Consider the following 17,896-nt stretch of genomic DNA (forward strand, 5'->3'; position numbering starts at 1 on the left):
GAGTGTATCTGCATGAGGAGAGGTGCACTCTGATGTACTCTCTGAAGGGAGGGGCCTGACGGGGCTGGAGTGGTCCCCTTACCCTCCATCTTTCCTGGCAGAGGAAAGGCTGATTTATTGGGGCTTCCCAGCCATCCGTCAGAGGCAGCAGCGCTGGCTGCATTAACCCCAGAGACAACCCCAGCACCCGGGGCCCCTAAGTGCTTCCAAGTGGCCCTCACTCTCCCGGCAGTGAGAAACACCCCTCTGCCCAGGCACTATCGATGTTGTAAATTACCCATCTAACTCCACAAAGTCGATAGCCCACGAGATGATGTTTGGACAGACACAGATTTGTACAGCTTTTGTTTCAATGGAAACACAAAAGTAAAAGTTTAATTTTTTAATTATACAAATATGACTATTGCAATGTGTTTTAAAATACCACTACAGTGTGATCTTAGCTTTGTACTGTGATGCTACTTTATGAAAAGTCTTCCTGAAGCACAACTTGCTCTATTAAACTAAGCACAACTGTTAGCACCTCTAATGCTATACACCTTCACACCTTTGTGTTTACTACTAAATGGAATTGACAGCTACATCGACAGCTGCATGAGAAAGAATTAATCAAGCACATCAGTGCATATTACCAGAACTTCTGTGATTCCAAGATAAACACACGTACCACTGCTTTAACACAAGGACTTATCATAATTCTTTTCCTGACTGCTTGACACATTCAATTATTACACATTTCACTACTAAAACTTCCACTAATACCTTGACATTGTAGCTTTTGTATATACACCTATTATTTCGGACTCATGGGGCTTGTAGATGAGAAAAATCACATAAATTAATTAGAGCAGCATGTTTCTAAAGACATTTCACCTTGCTTTAAATACATGGCTTTTATTAAGTTGACCAATAGCACATAGTATGAGGAACAAACAACAGTAATGGTTTGACACCTTCACCCAGCCCTCCACATACTTTCTCTCTCTCCCTCTCTCTACCCTTCATTTCCCAGGATATATCATTTTTTCCCTTCTGCGCTCTCTCTCTCTCACTCCATCACCCCCCACCCTCCCCCCCAACTCCCCCTTTTCACATCAAACACTAATGTTTCCTTCAAATTCCTTTTCCTCTCTGTCTGCCAACTTTGACATCACAGGAAATTACGCTCAGAATTGGCGGCCCGGTTTTCCCCCCTCTTTCAAGTCTGTTCGTTTTCTCATAAGGTGTCTCTGTAACGCGTGGACTGTCCTCCCCACTCACCCACATCCCTCTCTCCTCTCCAAGGGTTGATTTCTGTGTGTATATAGGAGGAGGACCAGTACATGATGTGCCCTATAGTCAGTCTGAGAAAACATTAAAGAATGGAACATCTGGAAGCTAACCACAGCTAAAGATATTTATTGTTACATCTTCATGATATGGATTGCGAGGCGGTTATGGTATTTTGAGAAACTAAGCAAAGGTTTCTTTCAGGACAACAATGTAATTCTACAAATCACAGTAGGCATAACTACTCAAAACAAGAACAATTAATTCTAATAACTTAAATTTTGTTTTTTTTTCTACACTGAGAGAATAAAAGTTCTCCCAATACAACAGTGGGTTTGAGTATGACAGACTGAGATATAGTGACCAGTTTAGACACACATTGCACATAACCTGGCTCAGTCCCAGAGAAGCCAAAGACACACTCATATCAATGTTGACGTCACGTTGTCCTGGCAACATCCAGCATGCTTGAGTGTGACAAGCTGAGGCCTCAGCCCTGAAGCCTGATGCATCATGGGGGATGTGTGTGTGTGCTTTACATCACCCCGGATCCCCTTCCTGTCACAGCGCAGATAGCACAGAGCCGCAGCTGAGCAGTACCCTTCTGGCACACGCGAGCTGAGAGGAGATGGAGTCTTGGCATCTTCGCTCTGTTTGTTGCATCATTCAATACGTAATTAACAGTCACTTTAGCCCTAAATATACAGTGCATTTTGCGGAGCACATCTGGAACCCTCATTTTTTAGGCTGACTGATCAGGCCCCTGACCGCTTTTCTGTAGGTGAGGCTCATTACGTTCATCTGAGAGCCCAGATTTAAACCTCCTCCTCCAAACTCATTACTGTGAGCTAGATTCCACTGGCTGCAGATAGGCAATGCACTGGTGCTGCTTTTAAAGCCAGAGCCAGATAATTAGAAACTTTAGAAGCGCAGTTCCCATGGCTATAGCCAGAGTGAACAGCTAATTCTATTTGAACTAATTACGTTCCATAGCGCTATGCTGTGATTGCTACCCGGACGCTCGGCCTCCCCAATGTATTAGACTGAAGGATTTCATCTCACTTCAGTCCTTCACATGTATTTGGGAGTGTCTGAAATCTGAATAGCATCTACACATTGTTGTGGTGGCGAGATGTATGAGATAAAAAAAAAAATATGTAAAAGTAACCATTTATTTATTTGTTTTCATAAACTTATTTTTTCAATTAAAAAGTGTTTGTAAAGATAAATTTGAATTTGCAATAAAACCAAATACAACTTTTATGCAATTACTTAATATTACTTTTTATAAAAAATTAAGTGGCGCCATATAAGGGTGACATATTCTCAAAAAAAAAAAAAGCCAAGACTGCTCATATGAATCAACTGCACCTCCACATCTTTGCCTTCCTGTCTCTCTGTCCAAATCCCTCTGTCAGTGAGTCTGTCCCCCATGTGAGTTGTCCAAGTCCACCCGACACGTCTCCCTAAATATAGCAGGCATCCACAGCAGGGCACTGGCTCTCTCTCTTTCTCTCTCTCTCTCCTCTCCTCTCTCTGCAGCTCCGCTCTGCTGTCTCACCAAAGACCGTGAGCTCAAAGAACGTCACTGTCATCCTCACACACACACACAAACACACACATACACAAGCCTGTTTTGTTCCATCCACTAATACAGCGCACACACGCTAACGCATACAAAGGCCGTGATAACATACACATTATTAATTCACCGAAATAACTTCTTGCTATCTCTGCCGCTCTAATCACATGCACCCTTCCAGTCCAAATGGGATTTACTTAAGACTCAATAATACAGACAGAACCGCCATTGTCTTCCACACAGAGCTATTGTGTAGCATAGAAAGAGAGTGACGTAGGCTGGTCGTGCTGCTGCTGTTTACTAGGCACAGAGCATTCCTTTACATCCCAAAATAAGAAGACACACTGGCACCTCTGAAACCTCATGTAGAATTTGAACTAAGCTTACAAATAACATTCAGCAATGACTGCATAGATACATTTTGCAGCTTAGACTATGGGGTTTCCAAGGATGAACTGTTAAGAGGCAAATGTAGTAGGCTGAGATTGACAGAATAATGTAAGAAGTGTGATACAAAATAACCAAGCAAACATAGGTTAAACTTAGTCACTATATTTGCTGTATAATGCTGTTACCTCCTCAAAAACATACCTGGAGTTGTGTTTGGTTTCATTCACAAATCTTTGAATAACCCTTTATAATTCATTGTCTATAAAACTCAAAATGCTCTGGTCTATCTTGTGATGTCATGAAGCAGTAGATTTCAAGTTAGCAGCCACATTTTCCCTTCAGTTCAGTAGAGATGGGCAATTCCAGGGTTGAAATTATCCAAATGATTCTAGTGAAGGTGTATGAAGTTTAAAAACACAGTGTAGTATGATATCACAAAATGGAACAGAGTGTTTTCTGTTTGAGAGAAAATCCCAAACATGTGTGAATGAAATTAAACACCACTCCAAGTATGTTTATGATGAGGAAACAACATTGTAACATAGATCAGAAAATAATGTAATATGGGCCCTTTAAGGTCATTCTTTACTATGAATGCTTGTAATTGTGTCAATCAGATCAATGACCAAAATCAGTACTTCTTCTTTTGAATTGGTTGTGGTTAACTATAGCTTTAAACACCTCTACTAACCTACGGAGTCATGGCCTAAGCAGTTTTTTTTACATACCTGTTGTTGGGGGTACTGCATCCCGCCCATGCCCATCTGCCCGCGTCCCTGCATGGTCATTGGATAACGGTGAGGAGGTGATGTGTATGGCTGATTGGGAGGGTAAGGCCCGCCCCCTGGCTGTGGCGGAGCCGAGTAAGGGTTGTTGGGCATCCCATAGAGCTGGGAGCGCTTCATCGTCATAAAGTCCATGGAGGATACCTGTGCAAGACAACACACAATAAGAGTTTAGAATGTGTTCTACTCAAGTTTTAAGTACCTCTACAACAAAGATAAACAAAGATGGATCTGGAACTGCGACTAATGAAGCTTTGGCTAATTATGGATTTTTCTGTTTTGTTTAATCAATTAGTCATAGATTGTTAGATTTGGTCCATATGAGGTAAAACTCTGACATCTGGGGAATATTAGATGGAGCATATTTAGAAAAGGGAGGTTATTCATTGAACTTCAAAATTTTGACTTAATTGTTGTGAGTTGGCAATAAAAGGCCTTCTCTTGGCACATGGCATGCGGCTGTAAGCTGCGGCTGCTCAGAAAAACTGCATATCGTAATAGCCTGATTGAAACCAACTTTATGCACCCACTGTAAAATATGGACACAACTGATTTATTGCATAATTGCCGAGTCAGTAAAAGCCTTGACTAAACATGTACAGGTCGTAAACTCACTACAAATGGAATTAAATACACAAAGATGTTTATTGGCCCACGATCAGAATCAAACTTTACCTGGAGCAAGGCCAATGTAAAATGATTTAATTAAAACCTAAAGCTTGTATCTTTGTTTTAATGTCTGCGAGGCCTCTAAAAAGCGTTGTTAATGTTGTTTAAAGAGATGGGAAGCAATAGCCATAAAAACCTGTATGGCCTTGTTCTCACAACCACAGCCCAGTGATGCCAATAATGACTGCACATTGCTCCTACTACTGATACTAACTGCAAACTGCCAGTATTACAGATTATTAGATGTGACTATATGCCATTACTTCTTCAAATATTCAAGCTGCTATGTGCTTAAGGTCTGCCTGCGAGTGCGAAGGTGCGTGGCAGGGATCCAAGCTCAGAGAATTCAACTGTGGCGAGACATTTAAAGTTGGAAATCCCAGCTGGGAACGCCGGGCGGGCAGTCAAGCAGTCAAAAGTACTTGCTCTGTAAAGCTATACCTTAGGAGCTTAGCGCAGCAGTGAACACGGAAAACAGAGAGGACAAAAGGAGAAATGTCAAGGGGGATCTTTACATTGGAGAGATCGGTTCATTTTTTTAAGATGGTAGATTGGGGTCATAAAAGTGATGTTTTGGAAATGTATGGACTGTGCGTTAGGTTAAATGTTAATCTGCCAATCATGTTTTTTTTGTTTGTTTTTTTTTACCTGGGATGTCTCTCAGTTCTTGTCTTTTTGCTTCTACCACCCAGGGAGACGTAAGAGGTGAAACATAACAACATTTTATATGTAGCAGTGATAACACCAGCTGAAATACAAACAGTGGTAAGAGTAGAGCTGCACTGGGTACTGTTCAAAAGGGAATGTACTACCAGTACCTACCAGTACTACATTTAATTGTAGAAAGGCAGGGCTATGCAATTGATAGCATTTTAATCAAGATGCAGTAATTTCTAGTTGTCAATGATCAGCTTGGGTCTTTTTAATTGAGCAGTCCACAATTAATCCTGTATCAGTAAAAGCATGTGGTTTAACATAGAGTTCAGATTTAACTTTATGTTAAATGGAAAAATTGAAAATTCTTGCTTGATCAATGCAAGGAAAACAAAATAAAGATACAGTATTGCTAAGCCTTAAATACAAAAATAGTACACATCAAGTACTCGTATTGTAAACAAACTAATGTTTACCAGTACCATACATAACACATTTTCTATTGTATTTGTAGTAGATGAAACCTGCAAAATATAAAGAACTGCAAAGAAAAATCTAAACAGAAAAAATGGTGTCGAAACTATTACTACTAACTACTAACTAACTGTAATATTCTGCATTAACAAGAGATAGTAAAATATGTTTTACCTCAATAAGAATTTAAGTGAGAATACATGTTTGGAGTACTAGCCCTTCTGCATTTATGACACATTAATATTGCTCATCCCTCCTCCAGCTCCCTCCTAGGGTCGGACTCTTCTCCCAAACTCAATATCACCTCGTCTGGTGTGGAGGAGAGGTCGCAGCAGCGGGCTAATATTTGGGAGACACACCAGAGGATGGGAGCACTTTATTCTGCAGCTTGTGTGGGCTGCTCTGCCTGGGAAGTGCTTTTGCCCACTGAGGCATGTGCGTGGAGTCGTTCGGGATACTTGGAGAGAGAGAGAGTGTGTGTGTGTGTTTTGGTGGTGGGAGACAAAACCGGAGTTAGCGAAAGATGAGAGCTCTTGGAAGTTATTTGGCAGCCTGGAGGGGGATGAGTGAGCTTATCCAGGAAATGTGTGCACGGGCATGTTTTGCAAGGCTTGTACAATGTTCATATCTGGGCTGTATGAAAGTACTGTAGTTGTTTTGCTCAGTGTCATAAAAAAGTGAGAAATATTGCACTATTGCAATGTATACTGAAGAAAAAAAAATGCAGTTTTATATTTAGTATTTTGTAATTGCTGAGTAAAATGAATGCTTTGGAAAAAGTATTCTATTAATATAATATAATAAAGTAATAATTCTCCTCAACTTAAATCAATTTAACTACAAGTCCCTCAACAGGTGTAATTTTAATTATTGCTAGAAATAATTGCGCTCAATGTTCCTCTCCATCACCTAAAAACAATCTGAGCAGTACACTAGCATAACAAAGTCAGTTTGTTGTTTGTTGTATTATCAAACCTGAAATGTAACAATACTGTTAAAAAGGGCTTAAATATTAAATATCAGCATTGACATTTATACTCCATATACCCTTCACTACAGTCTGGACAAAATTCATGGGAAAAGCTGGTTCTAATAACAAAATACTACAATGTTTTGTTTGTGAGTAAAATGCAATAAAAAGAAAATCCAGAAAATATATGAATCTTAGTTTATTTTGAAATGGTGATTGAAATAACTAAGTTTGAAAAATAATTCAAGCTGATGATTCATGAGCTTCACTATTCTCCGTAAAATATGACCTCCTCCACACTGTCGCTCACATCGCACAAATACGCACACGCACAGAGCTCTTATTGCTGCTGCTGCAAAAGGGCAATGCCTGGAGTTCCTAAAAATCTAGGGCAGTGTGCCACTCATGATATGGGACACACTCCCCCTCCCTCTCCCCTTCCAGTTCACCAACTCATCTCCAGAGGTCCTCCGTATGCCAAAAATGCTGAGCACAACACAAGTAAATCCCCCTGCACGTGGCTGCCAAGTCCACACACACCAACACAGAGGGGAACAAAGTGCTGAACTGGAAAAGACCTGGACATAGAAAACAACCAGGGAGTTTTGGGGAAGAAAGAAAGAATTATGGGATATCTCACTCCAAATATTGACGTAATCTACTGAAGATCCAAATCTCAGAAAGAGACTTCAACTCAAAACTTTTCATGCTAAGAGGTAAACCAATGAAACTTCTGACTGTTTAAATTTTTTTTGTACATATTAAAAAAAATGAAGCAGGTCTGGTCACATCCGTCCTGAGGCGCATTCACTAACAAACCGCCAACCAGACAAGCATAATAATTCCACAACATCATCAACTGCAGATTTCTATCATCAAACCTCAATCTTATAAATTGTTCTGATTAAAAAATAAAAAGCAAAACTAATATTGCTCTTCACTAAAGCACTGCACTGTTACTGTATGCCACCACCAACTTTAGAAACTGATGCAATAAAATTCTATGGCGCTCTCAAATCCACATTCTCCACACATGTCCACAAAGGAGCAAAGTCAGTTTCATATCAGCTCTCATGACAACTTCCATTAAATGAGATTTCAGCCCACTGCTTCCCTCACACCACTCCACAACAATTCCTGACAAATTGAAACATTCTCCTTTCTCTCCTCTGAGGTATGGCTGTAGTTAGGAAAAAAAATTATGAATATGACATGAAGAGAGTGCTGTTTGTGCCAGGAGGGACAGCAGATAAAAAACTAGTGGGAATACACACAAATTGTTTTTTTATTTCCTTCAAATGCATTTTTCACTTTTGTTCGTCTGGGCACGCCATTGACGGGAGCAGGGGGAGGAGCAGCGGAGACAATAGTGATTCAGCTGCTAAATTTAAAATTCAATTTATGAACTCCTCTGCTTACTCTCGTGAGCTAAAGAGAGGGAAAAAACAAAGCCATTAAAACAGAACATGGGTGAAATTACGGTGTGTGAACGCTGCTAAATTGCTTTTCAGAGCTCAATCGAAAGTGTTTTTATGTAGCAAAATTATTGTACTACTTGCTTTAATGTGCTAAGTTGTTAATCAGAAGGAGACAAAATACAGAGCACAAAAGCCTCGGAAATGTGGATATGCGCTCCGGGATCAGGTAAACATAAAACAAGATTAGAAAATGGTTATTATTCCATTTCCATTTGGGAAATTGGGAATTTTTCAATCACTATCTTTTGAAAATTATTGTGTGTCATTGTGAATAACTGAACTAACCTGACTTCAGCAAATTCTGTCCACAATGCAACCGAATCATTATGCCATTTCCCTCAGTTATTTACAGCGTCTGAAATTGCAGCACAAATGACAGAAGTACTATGATTATTATGCAAAATTTACTTAACTACTGAACTACGACTCCCTTTGGTCTTTTCATCTGCTTTTCTACAAAAGTACGTGGGAAATGCTTTACTTTTTGTCAAAACAATGCTTTGCAAATATATTTTAATTTCAAACAAGCTCGTCTTTATTAATATGTAGATTATAAGGTTAAGATTTTAACTTATGCATCATTAATAACATCCAATGAATTGCTCGCAAGTCAGTGGAGTCCTATAATATTCTTTTTCAGTTTTCAGAGCAAAGACGAAATGATGTGTTTCTTTTATTAGGACTAAAAAGCTATTTGGCAACTTCTCACATGGAGCAAATTACAACAAGCTTCCCCCTGCAAGAAGACATCAAACTGATTGTGTATGAAAATTTGCCCCTTGATGCCTTTTGCTATTGATTGTCTTTCCCTTTTCTTGGAAGGACTACTAACTGTGGTATGCCGGCATTTATTTGTGTGTTTGTGAGGAGAAACAAATAAGGAATAATTATTGTCATCGGATCCTCTTTATCCTCTGTGCAGCGGCTTGTCTCGGGAGAATCAACAACCCCCGCATGCCTTGTTCTATTCAAAGTAGTGTCCAGCCAAGCCAAGGCCCTCTGCGAAAAGCCAGTGACAAAAAGGGTTATAAGTATGGAGAGGAGGAGAAGAAAGACTGCAGCGGGGTGGGCGAGTTCCATATTAATGTGTGCAAATTCCCCCGCTCCTGCTGACTAAGATTAGAAAAATTAATTTCATGGATGCAGAGACAATACTGATGTCATCAAGCGGAGAGCAGAGGAGCAGCGTGCTGTTAACTCCTGCTTGCCCGGCCCGGAGACAGATCAGGCTGCAGTGAGCCAGAATCAAAGTGAACAAACAAATGTCTCTCGTGGTAAAATGTGGTTTAGCTCATACTATGATCTTACCTGTGGATATACACAAGGGATTCTGATCAGCAGCTCCAAAACCACTATCAAATATAAACAATATGACTATGCCTTTCAGATACTAGTTCACATACTAGTTCAAATACTACAAATGTTTTTGAAGATGTGTGTCAACAGGGCTGGTTATAATATCAATGAGATAATTATTATGATGATTACTATTACAATATGAGCTTGTAATGATTTTTTTATGTCAAATTAAAACTCTTGGTAACTTACATAAACATTTTAAAATGCAAATTGGTGATATTTTCAATTATTTTTATACCTTTAATACAATCCTATTTTTTTTTCTTAATTTGGAAACTGTATGTCTTAAACCCAAAATCTTAAGAATAAATGCAGTAATATTGATTTTGATTTGAGTTGTGCAATCTGGAACATCAAACATTTAATCACAATAGCCAACAAAAACTAAAGCTTCATTTGTATAATCACATTTGACAGACAAAAAGAAGTTGCCGTGTACAAAGTTGTACACATACGATGAGAATCTGAACTGATGAGAGCTGACATGAAGACTGGAGCGTGTACGAGTCTGTATTTACCAATGACACCGGTGCAGCTGAGAATAAGGTGAACAAAGGGACATCCGATAAGAGGCTCCTGTAATGCGGCTTTTGTGTCGGTGCAATACAAATAATTGGTCTGTGTTTGTGGCCCTATGCGTTTGACACCAATATTTACACCCCACACAAACACACACACCCCCCCGCCCTTCCCCTGTGCATCAGCAAAAGTTGCCGAGCTCCAGTTTGGTCACGGCCGCTACAGACACGTCATTAGCTGTGTGGAGGAGAGCGTTGGATGGAGGGAAAGAGGGAGGGAGAGCAGGAGGAGAAGAGAGGCTGCTTCATCTGTCTCAAGTGAGATTGGGGTCACGGGGTCGCCCAAGCCCTTTTTCTCCACTGAGAGTGAGAGATGGAGGAAGCGGCAGGGACAAAAAGATGGGAAAAAACTCAATGACAAAACGAGATGTGGCTGACATGCTGGTGACACGGCATTAACAGCCAAAACAAATCAAATGCAATTGTCGGCAAAAGTGTGGAGGAGCACACTCTCAAATTGCCAGTTTTTTTCTGCACTGAATCTGTGGACGGATGGTTACATGAAAACAAGGGGCATTACAGCATTTTCGAGACAGTTTGCAAGATACACTAAACTCTGCCCTATGTGTTTATTTATCTTTTTAAACCATGCAATCTTGGTCATCTGTGGAAAAGCATTGCACTTTTTATAGCAGCTGACTACAAGAAAAATGCTACACTTTACTCTAATACGAAACTGTTGAAGAAACCAGCAGGGGGCAGCTCTGAGGGCTCAGGTTTTTGTATGATGCCATTTTGCCACAGAATGAATAATAGTGAGGAGTGAGTGAAAATAAAGCAGCACACTTTGATAAATGAATGAGTGGAGTAGGTAGGCGTAATTCTGTTCTGTGGAACTAAGCTTCATAAACTCCACGGAAGAGAGCAGAGGATTAAAAAGGTGTGAATGAAACAAAACACAACTCCATGGATGTTTTTGATGAGAGATAGAAATCCAAAAAACTTTTAGCCTAATACAGCCATTTTATTTAAAACTCTTCCTCTTCAAATACACGCCCCTCATGTGTTTGAAAATGGGATGTCAAAACTATTTATACTCGGGATTAATTGATACTAAAACTAGTAACGAAATTAGATAGTCCTTTGAAAAAGCACAAAACCAGACAAGACCTGTCTTCAATAGTTTTAGAAAAGTCTTTATCAATCTAACTAGTAATAGAGACAGCATTGTAATATTCAGTGGACTACTACTACTTCTTGTTTTGCTTTGGAAATTACATCCTGTTGCAAGTTCTCATTTTCCTTAGTATCAAAATCAAGGCTGAAATTGAGTACTGTGACAACACTAGTTTCAAACAACCTTGTAACGTGGGTCTTGTTCCAAAAAGCCCAAATTAAAACGATGTCTTTGGAAGTAGTTGTGAATTATTTTTAGAAAGATATCCACATGTGTTCACTGTGTAATGTTAAGAAGCTCGGTTCCCAGGCTCCTCCTGTCTCCCACTGTCCCAGCTCTTGGACGGAGCAGGACCGCTGGGCTCGGGGAGGAACCAGAAGAATGTGCTCCACTCACACTCCCTCAGCCACAGTCCCATAGAGAGACAGTTACACAACACAAAGACACAACACAGCTATGGCTAGAAAACATTATTTCCATGTGGCCATTGAGCTAACATTAAATATGCAAACCTGATTCCCATTTATTCCCGGACATCACCACCTTGGTGAATGGAATGACATTGGAGAGGAAACGTTTTTCTCCATCTCGGATAATTATGAAGGAGGCCCCGTATCGCCAAGTGTTTTTTATGAATTAGCAATGGTTATTCATGATAGTGTGAAAATACATAAGTGAATACTAAGCAACAGAAACGCTGCTAAAGGGTCCTGAGGGGGCTCTCTCTGCCATCCATTAGTCTTCCCTGCAAGGCAAAGCTTAACGAGCTCTTTGGGCTGGGAGGCCGGCCACTGCACAGGAGAGCACAGTGAATTATGAATGCTAATGCTACCTAAAGCAAAACAAGCTATACTGACTCTTACACTTTACGCAGCGAACTTCCACTTGTGCATCTTGATTTTCAATGTAGGAGGACTGTTTCAGACAAATCAACGAAAGCATTAATCAAAGTAAACGTAGCAGTTCTATAAAAAGCAAGTGGGTCACACCAGCCGTGCAGTTAAAGAGCGCTCACTGCTAAAAACAAGGATTCGCAATCAGTCTGTTTGTTTTGGAGCACTGCCCAGTCCTCTAGGGTGGAGGCATCCATATTTCTGCTGCAGGTGATCCATCAGGAGCAAGAAAAAAACATAAAACACAAATAACAAACAGATACCATGACCTTCCTTCCTCAGGCGGATATTACATACTCATTAAAAGTCACCTGAAACAATTTGAGGCAAATTGATTTCATTATTGGTCTCGGCACGACATACAAGGACCCCATGTCTGATAGCTCAGCGGGAAATTTACAAAGTTAATTAGAAAAAAATTGATTTTCATATAATTTTTCCTGCACAGCTCTGCCACCACAATGACAGAGGCAGGGGTGTGTGAATGTGATGGCAGATTATAGAAGTGGCAGAAAGAATAGTCTAAAACTGAACTTAAGTATTGCTACTGCCAAATATTTTTTGTGCAATGACACAAAATGTAGATTGTCATTGATAATATAATATAATGCTTTGTATGCACAAAAGTTTCTAAAAGTCAACTAGACCAGATTTTCAGATTAAGATGTTTCAGTTTATGTACAATAACAATCTAAATCAACAATACTGATGGAGAACAGTAATATTATGTTGTCAGTCAAACCATATTCAAGTAAAGGTTATATTTTTACTCATGTTAAATAAAATGTATAGCACAAGAGAACTACTTCAAAATTCAGTGTAGTCAAAAGCAACCCATGTGTTAATAAAGGACAATGTGACTGATACTCACGTCTTTTAACCTGCTGACCCCTCCCACTCCAACAAAGTGTTCCTTATAGCAGTCATGACATATTTGGCTTTTATTTTGAGCTGTAATGAATGTCTCCTGCCCACAGTGAAGCCTCCCACAGAAATAGTCTCCTTGACCTGGTGCTGTGTCTCTTCCGCGGCCCCCCAGCTCACCCTGTGGAAGGCCCCCCTGACTGTGGAGCCCGGGCCAGGCCTCCATCTCCTGAGTCCTGCCTTTGAATCAATCACAGGAGCTGTTGGGGGAGAAGGGCCAATCAATGAGAGGCTCCGGGGCCCCACGCACATGTCTGCACTGGACCTCTCACTTCTATTACAGCAGAGCCCGGGGCCTCGTTTACACTGCACTGACCGGGCCAGGCCACATGAATAACATATCTGCTGGTTAAAAGACTTTACTATATTTACGCAAGGTTAACTGATAAACAGCTTTTCATGTGGAAGCTATTATCGTATTGTGATGCAAGATATTATCACATGACTTATTAACTATTCATTCATACTGAAACATATCCACAAGCTACTACCCAGAGCATATGCATACCTTTGGAATAATATGGGAGGTACATAAAGCCTGTAGAGAAAGAGGTAACAGAGAGGCAATTCTTTACTCACATTCTCACTGTTACTTGGCTCAGTGGCACATGCTCAGTTACCAAAACAAAAAAAAAGAAATTATCAATACACAGCTAAACCATGTTGACTGTATGAAAGCCTATAGATGTTATTTATCAAGAACAATGTCCTCTGGTATCAGTCAAAGCTTTGGTGCATGTATAGAGCCATGTCCAAGTGCAGTGAAGTGTGTAGCAGATGTGTCCAGATGTGCTCAGAAGACTGAGGCAGCCTGGACAGCACACACAGTTGGCAGGCCTTCTGACGGCCCTGTGCTTCTTATTGATAGAGGGATCACACAGACAGAGGAGCAGCCCACCACAATATTGTCCTGTGCTGTTATTCTTCCCAGTCGGCCTGGACCAAATGGGAGCTTCAGAGCCAAGCTTACAGCTGTCAGATCTGGGCCAAATCAGAGCTGAACTCAGTTCAAACATTTAGCGAAAGAAGCAGTTCATTTATCGTGCACATGCCTCCAGATTCCAATGCCAAGCACAAAGAACAGAAAGAAAAGGGAATAATAATCATGAGACTGTATTTACTCTGTTTCACTTATGTGAGTAAATATGTCAAGTATTTATCCCTCCAAGTTTAGTTTTGTAACACCACACTTTTAACCTCTTGCATGTTAAGATATTTTTCTAACTACCCATCTTAACTGTTATGTTTTAAATTCCTTTGTTTGTTTTCCTTTGTTGTCATTATGTTGTCTCGTCTGATCATTTATACTGACACATGAATCATCTGAACTGAATGAATTATTAAACTGGCACTGACTGATAGTAAAGTTATTTTGAAGTAAGAATGCTTTTGTGTGTTGTTGGCTCCTTTTCTCACCTCTGCACTTAGCGCAGATCACAGATTGACTTTCTAATATAAAAATAACAATATTTTATGTCTATGAGAAAATATTTGCCGGTGTTTTGACTCTATACTATGGCCATAACAGCTTGTACTCCTCAAGGCAGTGACCTGAGCTGATAATGTACTTGTGCGTTTTGCCTTTACAAAAAGCATGTGTTGTCTGCTCATTCCCTATTATTGCCTGTTGAATTGTCTCCCTGACCCTGCTCCTGGTGCCATCTTTCTTCTCTGGCTGCAGCAGAGTTATGGAGTGGGGCCGACGTTTATGGAGGGTCGACCCTCTTCTCCGAGCTTTGATCCGCAATGTTCTATAGCCTATAGTTTTGTAGGGGTCATCCCAGAAGAGCTATGCAGCCAGTGGTGTGTGTAAATGAAAGCACATTGAGTCACCACAGGGGCCTTGGAGGATTTGAAGAGGGCTGTGAGGTGTATGCTGGCCCCCGTCCATGTGGCTGCCAAGGCTATAGTCCACATGTGCAGGTGTGGGTACAGTATACAACATTAATGCATAGGATAAATGGAATACAAACACTTTCTTTCACACTGCCTTTGATACACTGTGTAACAACCTGTAACCCTAACCATAAATACAATGTAATTACAAGTTATTACAGGTTGTTGCATATTACAAGTTGGGTTAAATGGTATTAAGATGTTAAACAATGGCTATCTTTACACACAAATAATTTCTGGAGGTAACAGATTATTGAAATGTTATGTCATCAGTTACATCTGATGGGAGTAACCTAATTTCTTTCTGAGGAAAATTATGCAATAAAGGGCTAAATAATGTGGTAAGACAAAAATGTAAGACAAACTGTTAAAGACTGAAACCATGTGTTCTTGATGATGAGAGATCTCTTGGCTATGTAAACACACACCAGAAATCTGATCTAATTATTAGGTTAATTTATTATTCTAGTTTTATTATTCTAGATTTTCATTGACCTTACAAATGCACCGAGTGAGTTGGGTTACATGTGATTCGGGCTCATATACAGTGCGCTCCACTGTGTAGTGTAAAATAAAGTGTGACCCAAACAACTAAAGTGCCAAAAAAAAATGACAAGCCAAAATCAATTCAACAGCATCACAGCTCTCCTATCTGTCATCTCTGTTTCATCCAGTGCCTGTGTCCCCTATACAAATTATTCATGCCAGCAGCTAAATGTATTCATACCATTCTGTTTACTTTATTATGGCACTTTTATTCTGCTCTTTTCCCCACATTTGTTTACAAGAATAAAAGCCTACTCTGACAGAATTATCCCTCTGCACAACAAAAATAAATCACAGCGCTTGCACACACATCATTCACATTCAAAGAGCACCGCTAAATTATAGATGGCCCCTTTCTCCCCAAATATGCATTTCATTAGCATTTCCTTCGCTTGTTGTGTTTTTTTTTTCTCTCTTTCTATCCGCTTGTGCACAGGACCAACTAATGCATGCACGTCAGAGTGTGTGTGTGTGTGAGTGGAGAATGGGAGCATCGCAGCTAAGCAGGACGCGTCCCCCTTCCCAGGCCTAATTTAGGATTCAATTACAATACTCTTTAAAAAGCGTCGACTTCGCAATTAATTATTTTAAGATTAGTCTGACAGTAATGGGCCTCCCACTGATGCCAGCAGCCAATGCAGGACGGCCCCCCTGCACCCCGGGACTAGCCTTGTCTCCTGTCTTATATATAGAAAATAAACGCGCGCTGTGTCGAACTCCTGGTTCATTGTGCGGCTCTACCCTTCACACTCTGCCTGCCTTCTCTCCATCTCGCTTGGGCTTGCTCTCCAGAGGAAACGCCAGATAAATCTTCCTCTGTTCACCTTCACCCTCCTCTGTCCTCTCTCCTCCTCCTCCTCTTCCTCTCAGCAGCACACTCATTTTGTTTCTCTTCTTTTTGTTGTTCTTTGTCCCTTCATTACTCTGTCACGAGCTCCACGGCGGAAGTAGTGCATTTGCCAGTATACGGAGCGCTGCTTTTTTACGAGCCACCAGGGCCTTCTCCCACGTCCTCTCTCTCTCTCTCTCCGGCGTCCCGGGTAACGCTGACGGATGAGGTGTGCGAGGGCGTGCACGTGAACACACACATGAGGAAGAGAAACATGCTGTCTCTTTCTCCTGCTTTGATTGCCTAGCGTTCGGTTTCTCCCCTCTCTTCCTCTCCGCTGCCACTTGCTACTTCCTCCCACCTATCACCACACTGCGTACCCAAACTACTTTCCTCGTTTCGGAAATGAATGTCATCATACATCCCTTTCCTCCCGCCATTCCCACTTCCCCTGACACCCTCGGGCAAACCTCAGCTCAAGTCCACGATTGTGTTTATTTAAATATTTGATATGTAAGCAGTCATAAAATAAATGTCAGTAGAGGAGGGGAGAAATGGATAGGGGGCCATTATGGGTAATGGTTTCTGATGTATGCTGAGGCACCCACATTGTCACCTTCACTGGTCCCCCCAGAAAATAAAACAGCCTGCAAAGACACTAAAGCAACAGGGGAATAGATGAAGCAGGGCACCGACCACTTTCTCTCTCCCCCTCTCTCATACACACTCGTTCAGCCAGCGATATGGAAAATAGGCCCTCCCATGCACAATTGACTTCTAATACATTGTATACTCCTCAAACCATCCATTTACCAGGCATTGCAATTTCAGGGGCCCCAAAAGCAGCACTTTGCCTGCACTTTTGAGAACACCTTAAAAAAGAAAAACGCAGCCTGTTCAAACGCTCTCTCTCTCACTCTCTCTCTAAAGTGCCAATTCAAACATGTCTGTGAAAGTGACAAAACATCACCGTGCTGTATTGACTCACATGTTGGGCAGAGCGCCTGGTGATACCTACTGTTCAGAAGTGGCACACAACCTCCACATGCCCGCAAGAATGTTTCCCACCTAGTAGTACCCTAAGGATTACAGCCTGTAACAATTTCACCCAAGAACTGATAAAAGAGGGGAGGTGGGCGGGATGCATAAATCAAGTGCAGCCACTGAGGAAGAGAGACAGAGGAGAGAGTTAGGGAGTGAACAACCTTGAGTCTCTCCTTGATGCAGAGATGCTGGAATACTGCGGATCAGCACAAAATGGAATCCCCAATTAAGAATAAAAATCATCAGGAAATGTTCATTAGCGCTGATGGTATATTGGCTTGGCATTTTGAGGCCTTTTATACGCAGACCTTTGCCTAACAAGCTCCCAGGCTGGACCAAAGGGCTACAGGAGGGGACTGACATCACATCGGGGATCACATGTCACCCAAAGGTGTTGCCATGCTGGAGCAGGTTGACCCCATCAGCAGGAGTTGTTTAA

The 17,896-nt window shown here is 41.0% G+C and overlaps 1 protein-coding gene across 1 annotated transcript in view; it reads right to left on the bottom strand.

Moving 5' to 3' along the window:
• Nucleotides 1-17,896, bottom strand: part of arid1b (AT rich interactive domain 1B (SWI1-like)) — a 162,882-nt gene that overhangs the window by 136,422 nt on the left and 8,564 nt on the right. The window contains 1 exon segment of the mRNA XM_055161103.1: nucleotides 3,970-4,170. Coding sequence (XP_055017078.1) covers nucleotides 3,970-4,170 — 201 coding nt within the window.

This window comes from Boleophthalmus pectinirostris, unplaced genomic scaffold (assembly GCF_026225935.1).
Source record: "Boleophthalmus pectinirostris isolate CB_2022bp ecotype Guang Dong unplaced genomic scaffold, ASM2622593v1 HiC_scaffold_10, whole genome shotgun sequence".
Taxonomy (NCBI): Eukaryota; Metazoa; Chordata; class Actinopteri; order Gobiiformes; family Gobiidae; genus Boleophthalmus; species Boleophthalmus pectinirostris.